The sequence below is a fragment of the Temnothorax curvispinosus genome, unplaced genomic scaffold (assembly GCF_003070985.1).
Source record: "Temnothorax curvispinosus isolate PA1 unplaced genomic scaffold, ASM307098v1 QBEX01006035.1, whole genome shotgun sequence".
Classification (NCBI taxonomy): domain Eukaryota; kingdom Metazoa; phylum Arthropoda; class Insecta; order Hymenoptera; family Formicidae; genus Temnothorax; species Temnothorax curvispinosus.
The window spans coordinates 214,553-236,919 of record NW_020215815.1 but is presented as its reverse complement, the minus strand read 5'-3'; the positions used below and the strand labels follow the sequence as shown (position 1 = coordinate 236,919).

Below are 22,367 nucleotides of genomic sequence, written 5' to 3'. Positions count from 1 at the left end.
TTCGCTCGACACCAAGTTAATGTCGGCCGAATCGAACGAAATTTCGCGTGATTATATCCAAATGGAGCCACGATTACGCGTAACCGTGGAAGACCTCCGTGTTTCCAGGATTATTTATGTGTAGAAAGCGTTAAAGGAGCCTCGAAGGCCCGCGGATGGTCACGCATGTGACGCATGTGATAGTGCGATTGTCATGTGCGGTACATCCTGCGACTATTTCGAGCAAAAAGAACCTTAGTTTCTGCATTTTAGATTAAAATCTCTTTTACAATTATTATTAATGATAAATTCATTCATCTATAACAGAAACTTTGATTTCTCTTCGACACTCCTGAATTTATTGTAAAGAATTTATTAACGGTTGTGTAGGTTATCTTGCAAAAAATCTTCATTATAACTGCTAATAAATAAATAAATATAATCAACATAGCCCTGCTAAATAAGTTAGTCCTCTCTCTTTATATTAAACTAGTCAATTTATTTTGTTTAATAAAAACAAATAAATATTGGATAAATAAATTAATCTACTAAATATAAATGTATTTCTTTTGGTGCTTAATTGCGGTCAAAACAAATCGACTTTGATTTTGGAGCAATTTACTCCAAAATCGGACTAATTTAACTCGGTTCCAAAATATAACGGAAAATTTTGTTTTTCACTGATTCTCTAGAATTTATTGTAAAGAGATTGTTGTGCAAATTAGAATAATATAATCTGTTAAATAAATTAGATTTCTTTCTCTCGTTCTTTTTTCTATTCTTCTAATATTTTATTGTAATATTTTATATTAAACTGATTAATTCTGTTTTTGCTTGATAAAAAAAAACAAATAAATCTACTAAATAAATTAATTTCTCTTGATTCTCACGGCAAAATCGACTTCGATTGCAGAACAATTTCCCTCTAAATCGAAGGATACACATAGACCGGCTGCGAAATCGATTTAGACGCACCCTCGCAGTCTCCCGACCTCGGTGCCCGATAACGGCGGTACGTTCCTGACCATGTAGTCACGACCATAGCGTGGCGGCATGGTCAGTGCATCCTCGAGTAACACGCTCGGCCGGGGCGCGCGGCGCGGCTGCAACGCGGCGTCAGTCGGCGTCGGGACGGCGTGCAGTACGGTCATTCCGTTTATATTACCTCCGAGAACCGGTCGCGCGCGTCACGTTCTCGGCATCGTCAGGTGATCGCGCGCGCGCAGTTGACAGTGTGCACCTGGCCCGAAAGTCCGCAGGTAACGAAATCCGGAGCAGCTGCTCCACACCGCCGCGGCGGCGGCGGTTCTCCTCGCGCGAGTCACTTCGTCGGTCAATAGATCGCCGATGATTAAGAGAAAACGGTGGTGATTAAGAGACGCTGATATCATCGGGCGTGTTTTGCAGCTTCGACTCAGGCGAAGAACACCGTTCCGGGAGGATCGGACAAAGAGAGATCTCTCGATCACTCGCGGGAGAGATTTAATTGAGATAATCGCTCGAATCGCGGTGCGTCGCTAATTTCTCCCCTTTTCCGCCAACTTTCCGGTCAACGATTCACTTTACGCAGTTTTTTAAACTTTATTTTAGAAAAAAAATCTAAACTCTCCGGCTCCACTCGTTGACCTTTCCGAAGATTTAATTTAATGTCTCTTAAGTCTGTCGTGCTACACGAGATGTTATTCTATCGCGGTTTCGAGGAAGAATCGTTTAGAGCGTTCCAAGAGGAAGATAGCAATTATGTAAAGTTACCGCGGATACAATTAATAATTGAATAATGTATCAATGCTATAAATTCTTTGGTTTCCTTGAAAGGATCTTATTTTTCATTCGTAACTCCAATCACACGCTGATGGAGCACGCACGCTTTGTCCGTGCCTGTATAATCGATCCCAGCTGCATAATGATTCATAACATTCAGGGAAGTAAGCAAGATCCATAGCTCCGATTTTCTTTATATAGATACGCAACGTGTTTCCGTGAAATCGGAAATTACTCCATTCTCGAGCGATCGATAATTCTACTCTAATTGCCAGCGAAACGCTGTTGTCGTCGCTTCACGTCGCGCAGCGTTACACTTTAATAATGTACTTCATATTGGTGTAAAACCTTCAATTACGATTTTAACTTAATTGCGACGCTCCGAGAGTAAAAAATCTGTTCAATTATTGACAAAGACAGATACTATTAAAACACGTAATACTGAGTGATTTTAATTTTCTGGAATTCAGTGAAATTAGTAACAAAAATTAATTATTACAATTAGGTAATAGACAAGTCTAAAAAAATTGTCGTATTTTTAAAACGTAGAACCTAAAATGAGAATTTCGAGCGCTGAACTAGTTCTCGAAATTGCCAAATCTTCGTTTTACAATAACGTCGTGAATAATAAAATAACCTTTAGAATATTTTACAGTGCTATTATCCTCGAAAGGAACCACGCTTCTACAATATAAAAATAATTTAACGAGTGCAGTACGCCCACCCCGGTCTTTCCCTGTCAAATTTTCGTAAGCTTCGCACGTACGTTCCGCCATGAATTTTGTAAACTTTTATTCGCCGGATCGTTCGATTATCCGAGCGTAATTGTTCTTACTCTTTTGCTTCTTCGCTATCTTGACATATCCGCTGTCTCACGCGGCCGACGTAATCAATCCAATATCATTTCCGCTTTCGATTTCGCAGCTATTTCGAGATCGTGCATCTCAGCGCATTTCCCCTATTCGAGGCTGCAACAATTTTGTTTAACAATTTTAACAATCGAAGCTTTATCGTAGATATTATATTTCGTATCTCTCTCTCTCTTAAAATTTCGTAAAAATTTTCACGCGACTAGCTTCTTCGGCGCTGATAAAGTCGGCTACAATACCGAGGTGGAAAATTACACGACAGAAGTATTTCTTTCCATTCGGCCTGGATGCAGAAACACCTTGAAAGACTCTAACCAGTTATTGTTGAGCCGTGCGGGCACACATACAATACGCGTAGTACAGGCGTATACGTTTACGTGCAAGAGCGTTTCGCGTATCAACGTAACGTATGACTAACCGAGTAACCCATTAGTTAGGCATTCGTTTCCCATGATCCGCTGACATTATTATTCCCCTCAGTTTTGACCGAGAGACCGAAGCGCGATTTGCATTGCCGCCACTTTTTTATCCGAAGGAGTCAAAAATTTTTCAAATAATATTAAAATAATATTCAAATAAATAGATCGTATAGCAATAATCACGCAGCCGTTTGATAACATTCAAAACAAAATTTATATTTGTCATATTTTACATTTATTTATAATAGCATCGAGCCGCAAATTTTTATTATTGTCACTAAGTCCACCGACAAATTAATCCTCGCGATAAGAAATATTGCAGTTTACGGTATAGAAAGAGCTTCAACCGTTCGCGAAATATTCCCACATTTTGCTTTCGCCAAAAATCGATAGCTCCTATAGTGGCCGGAGGGTAATTCTGTGGTCCATGCACCATGCACGCACAAAGGGACGGGCGTAATTATTATAGATGGCCAGTTCTAGAGCGGAGAGCGCGCGGAAACCGGGGCAATTAGGATCCTCCATTGCGGATGAAGGGTTTTACATGGATGCCATTAAAGCCGCTAAATGACACGGGAGATGCGAGAGGTGCTTAAACGTGGGTTAAGCACTTCCTGCTACCTCCCGCGCCGAACGATCGAGCCGCTGCCTCGATCCCTTCGTGGACAATACCTGTGTTGCATAATGCATTCCGATTGTACTCCTCTCGAGAGTGTGTCGCATCGAGAGACGCGAGATTTCAGATAGATCGGCTCCGCGAGCATTTTGCGGACGTACGTCGTCGCGGAATCCGTCACTCTGAACGGAAAACCGTGGTAAATAACATCTCTTGCACGCACCAGAAAAATTTCGAAAATCGATTTACAAAAATCATTTTTGAGCCTATTTTTTGTTTGCTCGTTTCTTTAGGGACTTTCGTCACGATAAAGCAAAAATTTGATTTTATTAACATCAAATTAACGCCGCTGTGAAGAAAGAAAGACACAAGAGTTGCGAAACTTGGTCAGAATAATTTGAGACAACGCAGGAAATTATTTTAATTATTATCGTCCGAAGTGTGGCGGAACTTTTAAGCGTATCTTTTACAAACGAATTCTTGCCAAACTCGAAAAAGTTGTGTACGATCGCTAATTTTATTAGAAGTAATAAACGTGATAAAAAGAAACTGGAGTTAAGAGGAAGAATATCGCGCGACTGTTTTTCACCGAGAAGTAATTACGCCGCAATAGAACGCGACTATATATATACTTGGAAGAGTTTATTCTTAATTGAGGAATTAAATACGAGATAGATTTGTTATGTACAAGTAATCGTGATAAGAAAAGATTCGTAATTAGGGCGCAACAATTTGGAAGAGTCTACTCTTAATTGAGGCATTAAATATACGAGATAAAATTAAGGAAATCGTCAGTCGCGCGCGAGTTCCGATGCGTCGCGTTTCCGAAAGGGTTAAGGTTGCGACATATACGCCCGTTGGTCACTACTCGTGTCATGCCGCGACATGGGGCGTTCGTTTTATCGTTCGTCGCCGAGCGAGGCGTCGACGGGCATCGACACTTTTATCATTCCACGTATTCTACTTAATCGCCGTTGCGTACGTAGGGCCCCCTTCGTACCATGACGTTCTCGTTACGTTTGTCCAGCTGGCGAAATTCAATCGCGAGGGATAATCGAATTTCGACGATCCAGCTCGTTTGCGAGGAACGAGCTCGTCCCAATCAGTGCCCTGATATGTGCCTTTTCTTTGCCGGATTCTCTCTTATTCCCCGACAAACACAATCGAGAATCAGGGCCCGTCTCGTTTGCGCGACCGAGGGAACATTCCGCATCTATGAGAGTACCCTGGAAAAAAAACCCTGACTGAATTCTTCCGCGAGGTGGAGAAAGTATTCTAGAAACTTTTCTCCGGAGAGCAAAAATACGCCGGGGATATTTCGAGAGATGTCTGGACACATTAATGCTCTAAAGATAGTTTAGAAGCGTATTTCTGAAATGGTCGCGCGCGCTCCTCAATGCATAATAACGCGCTTTCTCCTCTCCGCGCGCCCGTGCCGGACTATTCTAAACAACGCGCCCTAAGAATACTTTCTTCCTCTCGGGAATAAAAAACGAGAATAAAAATATTCTCTCCGTCGCCCCGCGTCCCATTCCATAGGTAGTCCCACGTTCGTTCACGAGGACATTAAATCGCGCCGACGAGATCGCGTCGGAGATCGTTCCCGCGCGTGCGGTCGCCGCGGTCAACTCGCGGAATGAGGATTATCGCCCATTAATGGAACGAAACGCAATGGCGACGTAACAAATTGGCAATCGACAAGACGTGTGTGCGTCACACGTTTTCACATGGCGAGATACCAAATGCATTTAACCCTTTGATACCGAGGTGAGGTCTCGCGGAGAAGCTTATCGAAGTGGCTGGTACCATTCCGCGAGAGAAACACAGTTCGAGCTCGAACAATCGAATTAAACGATTGTCGCAATTGAATTAATTATCTTTATTGTAACTTAGCCGAATAACCGAACAATGTACAACTCCTGTCCCATATTTGTGCTACAACGTCGTTCATTGTTATTCATTTTGCGATCGTTTCGAATTATTAAACCGAGTAAAGCAAAATTAAACGTAAATTTAAATCGGACGTGGTCGTTTTGCATTGCAAAAAGATTTTTGCGTTCGTTTTGGTTATAAAATAACATTTAAATAACACGCCCTTTAGACCTTTTGCATAAAATTGCCCTTTAGCTTCGAAAGGGGAGAAAGATCGAGAGTGAGATCGGGCTACGCAACTCCATGCATCCTGCTCGAAATACACAATTGCCTCGTGCGATGGGGTTGCGCACGTGAACGATACCGGAAGTATAAACACGCATGTGTCACCTATGACCCTTCACCCTTCGAAGCCAGGACAATTAATTGGCTTCCAAAGCTAATTAATTGTCTTAGCTATTGAAGCGTGGCAAGCAAGCGACGTCTTGTTCTCGTGTTAACTTCCCGAAATAGAGCGTATCGAGTGTCGTGTGTTTGTCTCCGCACGCAGTCCCGTTGTAAGGCAGGTGTGTAAGAACGATCGATCATCGATAAGCGTAAACGTACGATAGCGCACTTGGTTGCCAGGGCCGCGATGATGCATGCGAATCAGTTCGAAACAGATACGTTTCAATTTAGAATTCAAATTTATACTCAGAGCTAATCTTTCTACATGTATGTTATATTAAAAATTATACCTTTAATGGAATGTAATTAAAACCTCGATTTATGTTAAAACTTTCTTAATGTTTCTTCCTCCGGACAATAACATTTAGAAAACGTCAATTTTTACGCATGGATTTAATGTACATAAATTATGAAGGATGAGTAATCTATAAATAATAATGTAGATTTAGATTCACGTATATAAAAGTAACTCTTCGATAGGAATAAAATATTTTGAAACAAATCCAAAACTCCGTAAATTGGCGCAAATCAAAGAGTGGGCAACGTGCGCAAAAACGCAAAAAAGACAAACAATTGATAATTGTGTTAAACTCAATTTGAAATGGATATGTTCAAAATTAGAATTCAGATTTATATTCTGAAATTACTTTCTGCATATATTGTCCGTAATATTAAAAAACAAAAATTAAATTTTAATGTCACTTTAATGAATTGTAATTAAAACCTAAATTTACATCAAAATCTCATCAGTGTCTCTTTCTCCGGATGATGACGCTCAGAAATCGTCAATATTCGGGGGTGGATTTAAAATAAACTCTGAGGGATGGGTGACCTGGTTCGGATTTATTCCTGAAAATGTATACCTACGGACAAATTCAGACATTTATATTCAGAATAAACACAATCGATATTCGTGTAAAATCGCGATGGTCTTGAAAGATATCAGTTCTCACTATTATTATATATATGAAATGACGACGAAGTGACTCCGCGAACTACTCCGACACCCAAGCGTGTCCTTCGTCCTCAACCGATCGAACTCTCAAACTTCAGCCGCAGCTGTCAAACGTCGGAAATCCGCCTCGGCCCGATACCATGATACGCTCCTGTACCCCGAGCGGGCGATCCCGTGTGAACGTCAACGTCGTCATCGACAGCGAGGCGTGGTGACGCGACGTCGGCCGACGATCTCAGTTCGCCGGCAACGGGCGTCGCGACAGCTCACGTCGTAGAGTAGGCTTCCGGAAGCAGATCGCCTCCCCGAGAGAAAGGGTGTACCACCAAAAGGGTACAAAGAAGACAAACAAGAGGACGCAAGGGGCGGAGAAGTGCAGTTTCGCAATAAAAAAAAGGGGTACCGGAAGCACCGAGGGGGTGACAGGAGCGACGAAAGGAGCGAGGACGGGGTAGACAGAGGGGGGCAGAGGACAAAACACGTGGATGCTGTGGCCGGTGTTGGGGGGGGATGACGGGCTGAGTCCCACAGCGTCGCCCACGACGCCGGCGACGACCGGCCCCCCCGCCAAGGGGGTAAACAAACTGACTCCCCTGCTGCTCTGCGCCCCTTGCAAGCCCGGTGGCCACCGGAAGAACCAGAGCTCCACCCAGTGGTACGTGCAACAGGTAAAGAGAGACACTGTGACTCCGGATGACCGGACGGCATCCTGCTGCTTTTACGCCTTCGTTCATTCTGCTTCGTTTTTACTGACGACGACTCCCGCTCTTCTCTCTCGTCGTGCATTTGCCTGAACTGAAAGAGCCGTCTCTCGTGGAGAGTAGTAGACGCGGGAAGATTACGGGATAACGATAACGTATCGAGCGCGATAAGATCGGTATATGCTCGAGCTGGCGCGATTTTACTCCCATTTGATTTGTTTCTATTGTTTGATTTGCCAGCGCTTTTGTCATTGAGCGTGCTTGTAATCATATGTTATATTTCGCACGAGAGGTGTATCGTAATGCTCCCGATAATGCGACCCGCTCTCGGCAAACACTCGAGTTAAGCAAGCTTAATCGCAAAATTCTTCAACGCCGAAAGTGGAGTTATGTAATATAAATATAACATACGATGAGTAATTCATCAGTCGATTCTTTTCACATTAGTCTCATCTATACAGACAAAAAATATTATATTAGCAGCATTGGTATAATTAAAAATAAGCTTAAATTGTTAATTAAATAACAGTATTAACGAAACAGATAACATTTTATGAAAACAAAAGCATGACGTATTTGTTTAATTAATTAGTACTGTTATTGCACTAACAAGATTATTTTTAATTGGACTAATACAACTGTTAATGCAACATTATTTTTTTCCGAGTGTCTATATTTTTTAATCAAAATTCATCCAATAACAAATTTTTAATTCAACGCCTGTTTTGCGAGACTTTGCTGACAAGGATTCTCGATTCGATCAAATCTCTTCTTTGACAAAAAATTCGGAGTTTGATCGGAGAATGTATTTATCTTTACGATACACCCTGTACGTTTGCATGTGACCTGCCACCAGTATCGTTTTTGCAATGAGTGAAGATTTAATTTAATCTTAAAATGCACGAAAAAAAAACGAATGTCAATTTTTTCAGGCTTTAGTGCATGTCAAACACGATTTCGCATTTATATGTGTGCGGTAGACGCATTATCGCAATTATATCCATTCTTATACCCCTCCCCCTGAACCTTGGAAGCAATAAGTGACACTGATTCCCGGATTACGTACACCGTGCGTGTGTCGCACACACGCCGGCTGTTTAACCGAATAATCAGGGTCAGAGTGTCATCGGAACTGACTGAGTGGAAGAAAGAAGTGATCGCCTGACAGCTCGATCAGCGAAAATAATTTGCATTAATCAGTCATTATCCAACTTAGAAAATTTTTTCTCACAAAGGTCATTTTTTTATTAAAAAAAAAACGGGATTTTTATCAATTTCTAAAATTGGAATAGATTTTGATTAACTTTGCATTATTATTATTAATATCATTATTATCTAAATATATATGTAATTATGATTGTTACACATATAATTATAATTTATGTATGTATAATTATATGCATAATATGTTATATAAAAAAATTCAAGCACTATATTTATCAAAAATATTCTTTCAGTAATTAAAGAGGTGTCGATCTTGAATTTTACCGCAGAAAAACATCGTGCGCTCCTCATTTCCTTCAATGAGACGATAATAATCGGGATTTATTATACAGTTTCTAGTCAGCAGTTCTAGAAACAGAAGAATAAGATCGAGATTCAGCGATACAAAGACGGCGGGATCCGCGTTTGTTGCGTATGGTTGCGCTCTAGCGTTTCAGCACGCCGCGCGGTTTCACGGTAGCCTCCGACGTGGATTCCGCGTTGGAGAATCCAACGGGAAATAATGGGGATGTATTTCGGGACCTCGCGGGCGGACCGTTGACCCCGGCGGGACATTTGCGGGATTCCGCGACGCCGTTCGCCGTGTTCGCCATTCGCACGCGGCAGACGTACAACGTCCCGAGCGGTAATCTCGACGTTCCAGAAACGGCAGACGACATACAATGTTTCACCCGTTTCACCGTGTACTCTGCTACAGCCGTCAATTTACTTATAGTCGCGCGCGCGACGACGACGACGTCGACATGATGTCATGAATGTTGCATTTCGTTCCCGACGATCGATCCCCGAACCTGCGCGAATCGCGTATCTACGGTACGCGCCACTCGGTATATTTAGTCCATTTACACGCGACTAACATTAAAATTCGGAAAGCACGAGTTACTCGGGAAGTCGTTGCACCTGTGTCGTTCGATCGGGTGCAAAATCGCGAAAATGCTTCTCTATTTATGAGCCCGGGTATTTGTTCCAATCGAAATACACATGCAATTTGCTTTGAAAATTATTTTGCGTCAGTATACTTTTCCAAAGTCTTCGAAATAAATGAGTACTATTTAATTCAACAGCTTCCTTTGACTGTAATTACAAATAGATACGCCAGTACGAGTTTGGAGCGCGGTTGTGTAACTAATCTACAGTACAAATAATTATACTTACAATTGGTTGCGAATTCCAAGACCGGTTACGATCTCTACTGACAAACAAGCTCCTTCAGTCGGTGGCTTTTGACTGAGCACGCCCTTGAGTTCGTTATTTTTATCTAGTAGTCATTGTTGTTGATAATACCCTCTTTTCTGTTTTTACTGTTTTTATGTCTTCTGTGGGAGCAGTGGGAGATGTTTTCTACTTTGTTCAATGCTGCTCTTTTTGAATGTTTCTTAGTTTTCTCTGTTTCAAATTTAAATCCAATCTCTTTTCAAATCCTTATCTTTTCTCTCTTTCTATTTCTCCCTTTGAGAACTTTCTTTTTTAATGGGAAAGTGCGCGTTGTCAAGTAGTTCCTTAATTCAGTATCTTGGGTTAAATTTAGTCCATCTTTTTGTAATTTTATGCGAAGCCTTTCTGAGATTAGGTGGTTCCTCTAAAATTTTTGTTTTTGGCATTCGCAGTTAAATTTTTTGTTCAAACATTTGCATACATGAATATTTAATTTCTATTTGAAAAAAAAAAATAAAAAAAGTTACTTTTTAGATTACATAATAATAAATACAATATATACACCGTTGTTATTTCGTAGAATTAAATAAGATAAACGGAGGCGGTGTGCGCGCATGTTTTAAGGTAAAAACGCTATTATCCTGCATGACGTGATCGACGAATAATACCATACGATTCCACGGGTCTTATTGCCGGAAATGTCCCTAATTACGATTCAACCTCGATCGGGAGATATTCCGTGCGTAGTTTTGCGTAAGAAACGGGCAATTGAGGCCCGGCTCGTGCTGTTTACAGCCGAACAATGGTGAATCGACACTCGAAGGAAGCGGCTGCCCGAGCGGCTGCCAAGGACGAGTACAGGTACGAGGACCTCGAGTCACGCTCAGGTTCCTCCTGCGGGCGTTTAATTGCTCGGTCGTTCCGGGGCGTGAGCGGGTGGACTTCAGGCCCTCGTTTCTTGGGTCTCGCTTACATCGAGATGGGATCGATAGAGTTCTCCGCCGTTTGAATTTTTAATGCCAAATCTGTCAGATAATCCTTAAATTGCGAGATGCAGATTTTTTAATTAAATTAATTTTAAAAGAGAAATTCTTGTCACGGAGCCTAAATTAGATCAAGTATTTAAAAATTATTAATTTATTCATATTAGAATTATTAACGCGAGAAGTTTTCGTTATGATTCCTAAATTAGATCAGAATTAATTCGAAGTAGTTTAAATTAGATTAAATAGAAAGAAATCTAATTCAACATTAAAAATAAGTTACAAATTAATTAAAATTAATTAATAAGCAGATACAATTTAATTCTAACGTGTCGACGACGATATTTTATCCGAATAAATAATTTCACGATTTTCAACTAAAAAAATATTTTTGACATTTTAGCTTCTCTATTTTAAGGATTTATTACTTCATAATTCATTTTAACTTCGTTCCACTAATTTACTTTTATGAAATCTAATCTATATAAAATTATATATATCTATAATAAATACGTAATTCTCTGTAAACAATTCTGCGAACACTTTTTTTAATCAATCCCTCTCGGGAGAGACACTCTCTTGATAATGCATCCAACAGGATAAGCAAGCACGATGTCTCTACAGGTTCCGGCTTCAGTCGTTTTCCCGCGAGACGATTTCTTTTCTCGAGAAACGAGAAAAAGTATCGGAGAGAGACGGCAATGACACGCTTCTCCTTCCGTCGAGTCTCTATTACGATCGTTCCTCATCGGCGCGGCGTGTCCTCAGTACGGCTTCGATTGTAATCGCTCGTGCCAACGCGAATGCGTATACGTCTGTCGTGCTGGATTCCACGACATTAAGCCCCCTTTACGGCCTCTAAGACCCGCTTTGTTTACAAGATCTCAATGCCAAATAAATGGACGTGACACGACAAGCGCCCTGCCGGTGTCACGTTCCACACTCGATCGCAATTAAGTCCCGAATAAATGACGGTTATGTCAATGTGATTAATATAAAAGCGTAATTAAATTAATTTCTCAAACTTCGTTAAATTTTATCGTTCTACAAGGTTAATTAAATCAGCTTACTCATAAAGGATTAATGTGTTTAAAGCCGGATTTACAAATTTTTATTGGGTTTTTCAATTCGATGTTAAGCCGACTAATTGTTATATTTGCGGGACGGCGAAAAGCCGTCCGTAATGAAGATCGCTAATTGCAGTTTCTTTCCGCGACGATAACGCGTCTGAAACACCTTTCCCAAAGGCTAACTACCTTTAAGACGGACGTTATCACGCGGCGTTACGTCATCGCGTGAGCGAGCCCGTCTTTATCAAGTTAGAATTAATTATATAGACTGCCTGTGTAGCTCGACTGTCACTGATAAGTACATAACACAGCTTGCATGTATACATATGCGTACACGCATACACGAAGTGCGTGTTTATTATGCATGGACATGAGTCAGTTGATTTCATGATTTATTCATTGAATTAAAAGTCGAGGAGATCAGAAAATATAGTCAATATAGATTTTGAGTTTCTCTTGTTCTTGACAACTATCTCGATTTATCTCGTTTCAAAACATCGATCGCTGATCAATGCTTATCTCATTCCCATGCCATTTTATCCTGATTCTTGCACCAATTTCACGATGATTCTTCAGAATGCTTCGCAGCGCGTAAGTCAAGCTTCAGAAACAAAGAAACGTAATTAAGCACCTGATTAAATTTTGAAAAGAATAGATTGTATCGTATCACATCTTCATAGTTTGACGCGAATATTCTGAAGCATTTTGCCAGAAATGTTTACATTAGCACGTGTGATATTTTTAGATTTAACATATAATCTTAGTTATATCTTGATAACTACAAAGGTTTCGAGAAAAAAGTTATTAGAAACAATGAAGCATGTACGTAGTCTGTTAAATTTAGTACATAGAAAGGCAGCTCGGGGGATGATTTTGTAATCAGTACGAGAAAGGATATATGTATAAAAATAATTACGTATTACGGCAATTAATTTGAATAATTAATGCAGAATCGCGATTATTATTCGTGCAAAATTTTACTTCCTCCTTCTAACATAACTTTTGCAATTAAATTCGTGTCAACTTTCTAATCATCATAAATAAATCAATTACAAACAGAAAAAATAGATTCATTCTTTTTTTATTCCAAGTTGCCCGGTTTGTTTGTTACGACGAGTTTATTAGCTCGCGACAGGGGGTGGGCGAGTACTCCGCCATGAAATTAGGAGCTTAAATCATCCCCTGGTGTGCGGTCCTTCGTTATCAGTTCCGTTATACCCGCCTACAGCATTTATTGATATATACGGACGTTCATGACTAAGTTCGGCGTTCGATTTTCTACTTTGCAGCCCACGTGGCGTTTATGGGGCGAGGAAAGGGGCGACGGCGTCATATACACGGTATACCTAAAAAAGGTCCGATACCACCGGCCTACGAGAAGTCTCTCAGCATCGGTGAGTATGATCGAAGTATTTTTAATCCAGATTTTTTAGGTTCAGCAATTTTTACTCAATTTAATTTTATTTTTAGATTTTTACCGTTTATTAAGTTTTACCAATTTAATTTGTTCTTTTTTTATCGCGGTTGAATTGAAATCCATTTACAATCAACGTTTTTCACAGCGTTTTTTGATCTGAGAATCGTAGTTTTCTTCGTAAATAATGTAGAAGTTTCAAGAATAATAGTCAGTTTTCGTATTAGTCACGTCTTTATTTAAAGACTTTTATTTAAAAGCTTTATTTTTAAAGAAACCCGATTTCAAAACGTATGTTTGCTCTCACGCTAATAGCTTTAACACTCAAGTAATGCGCCTGTTGCGACTTTGCCAGGATTCCGACGACGAGATCTCGCACTTGGAATGGGAGACGGTGAGGGTGCGCTTCCTGAAGGCCGGCACGGTGCAGCGGCTGGTCGAGAGCCTGGCGAACGACGACGGCGAATTGGAGTCCACCTACATAAACATCTTCCTGGCGACGTACCGGGCGTTCACCAGCCCTCGTGAGGTCCTCGAGCTGTTGCTCGCGCGATACGACGCCCTGGACGGGAGCGCCGGTTGCGAGCAGCACCGCAAGACCCTGGTCCAGGCCCTGCACGTCTGGCTGGACGCTTACCCGGGCGACTGGAAGTCACCCCCCAATCACCCCCTGCTCACCAGGCTCCTCGAGTTCACGCAGCAACGCCTCGTCGGCTCCGAGCTCGAGCTTAAGGCCAAGCACCGACTGCACCGGTTCCAGCGGGAGGATCAGATAGGTAACGTTGTTTCTCCGGTTTGGAGAGTGAGTCACGTCGTTTCACCCGCCCTGAACTCTAAATACGAAGAATTGTATAACAGATAAGGCACCGTGGGAAGTTTAAATACAGAACGAAAGAGAGAGAGAGAGAGAGAGTCTTATCGTTTTGGTTAAATTGAGAGAAAAGAGAGCATTATGCTGTTAATTTATTTGAAATAAAAATAATGTATTTAATGTCAAATTTATTTCTATAATATCAATGTAATATGATCAACTGGAATTAATATAATAGATTTATCTTTTTATTATCATGTTTCTGAAAACAGTTTTGTATTTTTATGTTTTGTCTGTGTTTTAATACAATATGTGACCGTCTATTTGAAGCACAATTTTAAAATAACAAATGTTTATTTAATGAAATTGAAATATATGATCCGGAATTATTTTATATTTATTTAAATAAAGTTCGAAGAAACATTCAATGATAACAAAGGGTTAACGGCGAGTCTGACAATAAAATTGAGTAATAATGATATATTGCTTATGCAATTCGAACGTAACAAGCAACGACCTACATGACGTTTTGTTTTATTTACTGCGAATTCGCCGAATCGCGATAAGCGAGCTGGAATATTATGCTTTGAATACAGTGTTCGCAAAGAAAAGGTCGAACATTATCGCACACAACCTCCATAGGAATTATGGAACTATCTCCTCGAACTTGTGCAAAAAAGAAAAATATAACAGATGGAATATTATTGAGTGGATTCTGTATCCAGGTCTCGCAAAATGCCTTTCGACGTATCTCGCGAGTTTCCAGAGTGCGGAAAAAGTTAAACGGCGTATTTTACCGCGGCTCGAACAGCATTACGAAAGAATCACCCTGTCAGGAGTTCGGCAAACGGAAAGAGAGTCTGAATGTTAACGGCGGTGAAAGGCTCAATCAGGCTACTCGCGCTCGCACAAAGGCGTCTGCTTCCCGTGTATAAATTGAGGGTCCACAGGCTCCGTTGTACCGCCACGACCGGGGCAGGGCTCACCTTTCACTCAGGGCTCTCGCCCGATGGAGAACCCGATCCAGTTGCGATATTCCCAAAATAGAAATGGTTTTACTTTAAGCGATAGAAGGCAGAGGGAAAATATTTCGGAAAAATTTCACAAAAGGAAGCTTTTACAAGAACATAATTGCGGTAGTAAGAACATAATTGTTCAATTGTTCTTACTAATAAGAGTTGATAGAATGTAATAATAATCTGGACATTCTTAAAAGAAATTTGAGAAAAATCTATTATATTAAAATTGTTTTTAAATTTAATGTAATTGAATTCCTAATCTCAAATATTAAAGTATCACAACTGCAAAAATTGATTTAAATTATTCTTCTAAATTAATTAAATTTTGCAATAATTTGTACTTAAAAAATTATAATGTATAAAATAAAAAGTTTTATAAAAAGACTTCGATTATGAACATTAACATTTTGCCATGTATCAATTCAAATTAATTTTAGACTGAACCAGATTAACTTCAGCCTGCGTCTTTCCCTTTTCTCTAGACTCCTGCATGGTGTACGACAATGGTCGACTACCCATGCGCGGTTCCCCGGATCCGATGGCGGATCACTGGGGGAACTACATCTTCCCCGAGGTGCCCCACCGTCACTTCGCCGAGCAGCTGACCCGGATGGACGCCGAAGTGTTCAAGAAGTTGGTCGCCCATCAGTGCCTCGGCGCCGTATGGTCCAGGAAGGATCGTTCTAGAAGCCACGAAGCCGCTACAGTGGTGGCGACCGTGAACCAATTCAACGCCGTTTCCCTGCGAGTGATCTCGACGATCCTGACGGACACGACGCTCAAATCGCAGGAGCGCGCCAGGATCCTCGAGACGTGGATCGACGTCGCACAGGAATTGCGAGTACTCAAGAATTTCAGCAGCCTAAAGGCGATCGTTTCCGGCCTCCAAAGCAATCCGGTGTATCGGCTGGAGAAGTGCTGGCAGTGTATGCCCCGGGAAAAGCACGAGCTCTTCCGCGAACTCGAGAGGATATTCTCGGAGGAGAACAACGCCTGGACGCAGAGAGAGTTACTCATCAAGGAGGGCACTGCCAAATTCGCCGATACTGCCGGCAGAAGTGACAGGCATTTGCAGAAGGTCTTTCAGAAACAGAATACTCACGCGGGCGTAAGTGCGATAACATCGTTCTCTTTTGTGAGACCTTTCAACTTTTTTCTCAACTTTCTGAACTGATCGTATAGACTATGACTATGACTATAGACATTTATTTAAATCATATTACGTCCGAAGAAAAATCGTAGTAGCGATTATATAAAGAATTTAAGAAAGTTTGTTGTGTAAAATAATAATATCTTGACATTTGGTTTTAAGAATTTTTAAATTTTAAAAGTTTTATCACCTACATCGGTGATACCTGAGTTAAATGGACAACTGGTTTAATTTTAACGAGACTAGAATTGTAATTATAAAAATTACGATACTGAGTGCATATATAAAACTAAAATTTATTTTCGATATTTTATAATTAATTATATACAATTTATAATAATAATAATTAATGTATAAAAATTTATATTTAAAAATTTTTAAATTAATTATTTTATAGTAAACAACGAGCTTAAGTCGTATTTAATTTCAATATACGAATGTTACTTTTCAATATTTATACAGACGAATATATTCTCTATAACGCCATTCTCATTTCCTCTTAAAGTCTTTTCTTTTACTGTTCAATAATCACAAATTTTCAAAAAATTTATTTTCAGAACATTAGCTATGGCACGATACCGTACCTAGGTACCTTCCTGACTGACCTCACCATGATCGACACGGCGATACCGGACACGATAGCCGACGGTCTCATCAACTTTGACAAGAGACGAAAGGAGTTCGAGGTGCTCGCCAGGATAAGGCTCCTGCAGGGCGCGGCGAACGCGTATAACTTCAGCTTGGACCCTGTGTTCGATCGCTGGTTCCACTCAGTGGTGATAGTGGACGATCGGGAAGCGTATAAACTCAGCTGCCAGATCGAGCCACCACCAGGGAACACCCTCAACAATCGCGGCAAAAAGAAACAGGTCGGCATTCTTTATAAGAAATATTCTAATCTAATTTCTCTGTAACGTATATCGTCAAGTTTCTCAAAAATATATAATCTGACTGCCAAAATTTCCTCACCAAGATTGTAAAACAAGTATGTCAGGCAATAATATTTTTGATAATAATTATATTCCGAATATTCTTGAAATAAATACGCATTAATTTATCTTCGATTGCCAACGATTGAGGATCTAAACGAGAATTAAATCTTGGGACTTGTCTTGCAGGCTCATCAAGGTCACCGGAAGAATGATTCGATCGCCTCAACGTCCAGTTCGAGCAGCTCGCAGTTTTACTGCGACCTCGACTCCCTCCCGAGCTCGCCGCACAACTCGCTGGACCGGCGAACCTCACCGTCGCAAATGTCCAGTTCGTCCTCGAGCTCGTCTCTGCCGTCCCTGGACGTGTCCCTGAGCTCTGGCGGAGGAGGTGGCAATCATCAGACTCGTCTGGCACCGCCGGCGGGCGCCGTGGCGGCCAACGGCAGCACTCCCAATCTCGCCGGATTGTCCAGTCCCAGTCACTCGCACAAAAGTTCGCCGGACTTCTACATCATTAAGGTCACTATGGAGACGGACAACGTGGAGACGGAGGGCGTGGTGCTGTACAAGTCTATAATGCTGTCGAACAACGAGCGAACGCCGCAGGTTATCCGAAACGCCATGCTGAAGCTCGGCCTCGAGGGTAGCCCCGATCAATACACCCTGGCCCAGGTGCTACCCGATCGGGAGATGGTGCTGCCCAACTCGGCCAACGTCTACTATGCTGTAAATACTGCGCACAATCTCAACTTCATACTGAGACAGAGGAGGGAGCCCAACGACGTGGCCTCGGACAGTCCCAGGAGCAAGGGCAACGGTCACAATCACAAAAGGTAGTCCTGAAACAGTCGCCGAGTGTCCAGGATCTCCGAAGAAGAGAGGCAAAAGGTCACCTCGAAGTCGCCCGATTAGTGGGACAGTTCTCGGACAGTTACATGAACTTTAACCACGCGAAATTAGAATGACGGTTAGTGAAAGAGAGCAAAGTGGAGTCGATCGGTGTAATGCGATGACAATATAGAAGACAAATGCGATGTTGGAGCGTACGTCAACAACTACCACAGCCAGATATTAAACTGTAATATTACGCAAAATTTGTTAACATTTTGATATTACAATACTGATGTCAGCAGTATTTTAGTAGATATACTGTCGATAACAATTGGTAATATTAATATTACTAATTAGTATTATTAACACAACGCTGCTGATTAGTAATATTAACAATACTAATTACACAATATCGCAATTGCAATACATATCAGAGTATTGCAGCTTAATATCCGGTTCGTCATTAAGATATTCCGTTGTAATTTAAAAACGATGACTACTTATTTAATAGTTATACAATGTCATTCGTGAAGAAGCGACGATCACAATATTAGGCATCACGATTACCGCAATCGACCGCATCCTCACTCTCCCTCTCTCTCTGTCGCGAATTGAGAAGAGCGAAGAGGGCGAATCTCGCCGTAATCTCGCGTTAATTAATTTGTTTATTAAGATTTACCATGACAACCCGGTCGTTTCGCCTTTTCGACGCGACGCGAACGAGCGACGAGCCGTGGTATGATTAAGCGCGGTCATTCGTACGACCGGAAGTGCGTAGACCCACGCACGTACCGCACACGCACGCACGAGCGCACGTACGCACACACGCACGTACACACACACACACACACACACACACACACACACACACACAGTCACACGACTCGTACAGTATTCGAAGACAGAGAGCTCGGCATAGTTGCGCAACCGAGCGAGCTGTTCTAGCATTATTCTAGGCGGACGTTTAGCGTGAGTCATGCACGCGAGGTTCTTATCGACGCCGCCGTGACGCAAATAAGCCCGTATTCCTGCCGCTTAGGCGTGTTACAGCGTCTACGATGTTAAACGTGTGCGATTTGCCTAATCCGTTCTATAAAAAGACGTAGAGATCGTTGATATGATTAAGATAATTGGAGATTTACGAATGTGTCGCTCCCCTTTCTTGCGCATCGCGTGAAACAGGTGGCCACGTTTAGCGCTATATCTGCCTGATATAAACGCACGACGATATTGTAGGTCGTAGGAAATAATTGTGTTAATTGTATACTCAAGTGAAATTTAGATTTCTACCTTCTCTCGCTTGTCACGAGGGAGCCGTATTTTTTAAGTGTGCTCTCTTTCGCGAAACGTCCTCCGTTCGTCACGAGACAGCGCTAAACGTGCGGCAGTAAAACAATTTACGAGCGTCTACGACGACGGCATGGCACCTTCGCGTGTACATACGTGTATGTACAATACAATAAACGTTACACGTGTTCTCGCGGACGTTAACGAGATTATATAGAGAAATAGCGTGGGACAAGCGACTCGAGCCGTTGAGGGTCGTTGTGATTTTTTGTAAATAATTGTAATTGCGTAGCGCGGTAGACTCGACCAAGCGCGGGGGAAAAGCTCCCCCTCGCGCGAAGGGGGAGGGTGCCCCGCCGGAAAAACTTGTCAATTATTATCGCTACTGTTCCCTCTCGCGTACTCCAGAAAGCGGGATCCGAGATTAGAACTGCTGCCTCGTACTTGCTCTTCAAAAAGAGACCCGCGAATTTGTCCGATGAATTGTTGTGAAGGCAAGGAAAAATTCTGTGATAAAGGAATCTCCTAATTTTTTTTCTTATCTTGACTCACCGCGACGAAATAGAGAAGACGAAATCGGAAATTTGATCCGCAACGACCGACAAGCCCATTTCTTCCGATATCACTGTGTGAGAGGAAATTTTTCTATAAGAGGATTCGCGAGATAGTAATGGACGGCCCGACTGCGATAATTGGACAGGTTTATATTTTTCTATCGTCATGAAAAAGCCGGGGAAATGTGCAGAAGATATGACGAAATATTTCGCTTGGACTGGGCGTTTATCGAGTCGAAACGAAACTGTTAAACAAAATTAGTAGATCCGGTTGTAATAGTCAGACAAGTTCGTCTTTCTCCATTGTTGTAGAGAAATCTTGGAAGAACCTAGTAATATCACTTTGATATATTATTTCAGTAAGAAAATAATTAAATTATTAATTACTATTTCTTTGACTAAATTAATTTAGCGTAAGCTAGAAACGTTAAATGTTTCTTATAATTGTAACATATATCAAGATTATTTTCTCTTGGAAATATCATGTTAAGAATAATTTTTCTTAAATATTATATAAATTATTATATGTGTAAATAAAAAACAAAAATTAACGTATTTAAAAAATTTGTGGTAAAGATTCTCAATCAGTGTCGGTCAAAATTAAATGTTGAGCGTACTTTTAACGAATTAACGATTGGACGTTCGAGGGAGCGTCTAAAATTTACAAATACTTATATAAAAGTGCCACTATTATATTAATCAAATAATTGATTTTTGATTAATTAAACTAGAAAATAATAAAATTATGTATTACTCGACTTGTTTTGAAATTGAATGGTCCCGACGATTAAACATCGGAAATCCAAAAGAAGCAGGCCAAGTTTTTCCACCCGGTCGCGCGCGCCCGGGAGCGGACACTCGTGGTGTCAATCGATATTCCATTAGTAAAACGAGCGCTAAATAATGGACGACTCATTCGTCGCGCGAAAAAAAGTGGGCTTGTCTGGTTTTTGCCGGCGAACTTTGGTCGTCAGTATCGAAACTCGCGTGCTAATCAACTAACCCCGAGAGCCATTCCAACCCCGTCACGTGTCGGTTTTTTTTCTCACGTTGATAAAATTTTTTCACCGGAGCTTTGCGATACTCGGCAAACTTTCCGGGAAGGAGATAGGAGCGAAAACAAAAACCGTGGTCGAGCACCCCGACAATTATTGTTTAGGTTTCGAATAAGGTTCCTTTCTCCCACCCCCCGAGAAACATTAGCCTTACACAATTTTTGTACTTATCTTCCATCGATTTTTTCCCCTCCCCCCTCTCCTTTCCCGTCCCCCGTTCGTTTATCTAACTAGCTATGTATTCTCCTCATCACGTGTATGCGTATAGTCGGCCTCGGAAAAATAGTGAGACCGCCATGCCGACGAGAAGCGAAGCTGTATATGTAGTACGACCTGACAAAAGTGAGAATAGATGGCCTACACTTTTACGCGTCGTGTAACGTTTTTATCTTCTTCCACCTCGACAATCGTCCTGACGGTCGTAAAGCCACCCGTTGTTTGTACAACGCCCCGTCGATTCCCCGTCCTCTCCTGTTCCCTTTTTTATGACTCGTTTACGAGTCATGCAGGTAAGAGACTCTTTCGATTGGAGTTTCTAGCTCTCTTTTTGTATTCATAAAACAGCGGATACTATCGAGATACTACTTTTAACTCTAGAACACACAGCATGTGTGTGTGGATCTCCCAGAGCCAGAAATTTCGATTGTTCGGAATTTTCCATTTTCGATATTTAATTTTAATTTCATAACTTGATAAAATAAAACTGTTTTTGATATTACAATCTTATTCAGGTATAAATTTTTAAATCTCAGAATTTCTAAATAAAAAAAACAAGTCCTGAAATATTAAATATAAATCAGAGTTGCAGCGTACCAAAGTTACACGGGTCTCCTATGTCGTGTTCTTTGGTTGGTCTAAAAGCTGTGTGTTCTAATGTTCACTAGAAAAGAAGATGCGTTGCAGGAACGGTGGTAAATACAGTCACGCGTTTAAAGCTTCGAAGATCTGAAGATCGTCGACCACTCGAAAGGGGGAGGGGGGGTAAAGATTCGTATCGCGTGAATCGTCTGTTATCACAAATCGCGATAACGAAATCCTAAAATAAAGAGAGAAAGGGGTGAAGAATCGCCGCCGGCGCGAGTCTTATGCGGCTTTCATCGAGTGAAAGGTCGTACCGATCGGTATCACGCGGACCGATTTCACGTGGCTGATGAGTGGACTTCCGCCGTGTGCCGGCACATCCGGCACGCGAACCTGTTGATCTTCCTCGCGAGGAACTCGAACACTCGGACTTTGCAGGTAGGGTAAGACTCTATCTGAAGC

General features: G+C 41.4%; 1 protein-coding gene across 1 annotated transcript; it reads left to right on the top strand.

Moving 5' to 3' along the window:
- Nucleotides 1-1,148: 1,148 nt before the first annotated feature.
- Nucleotides 1,149-21,472, top strand: LOC112455393 (ral guanine nucleotide dissociation stimulator-like). The gene is made up of 7 exons (XM_025017292.1): nucleotides 1,149-1,238; nucleotides 7,017-7,586; nucleotides 13,341-13,445; nucleotides 13,821-14,241; nucleotides 15,778-16,403; nucleotides 17,003-17,314; nucleotides 17,564-21,472. Exons 2-7 carry the CDS (start codon nucleotides 7,404-7,406, stop codon nucleotides 18,212-18,214), a joined length of 2,298 nt encoding a protein of 765 aa, XP_024873060.1. The 5' UTR covers nucleotides 1,149-1,238; nucleotides 7,017-7,403; the 3' UTR covers nucleotides 18,215-21,472.
- The last annotated feature ends 895 nt before the right edge of the window (nucleotides 21,473-22,367 follow it).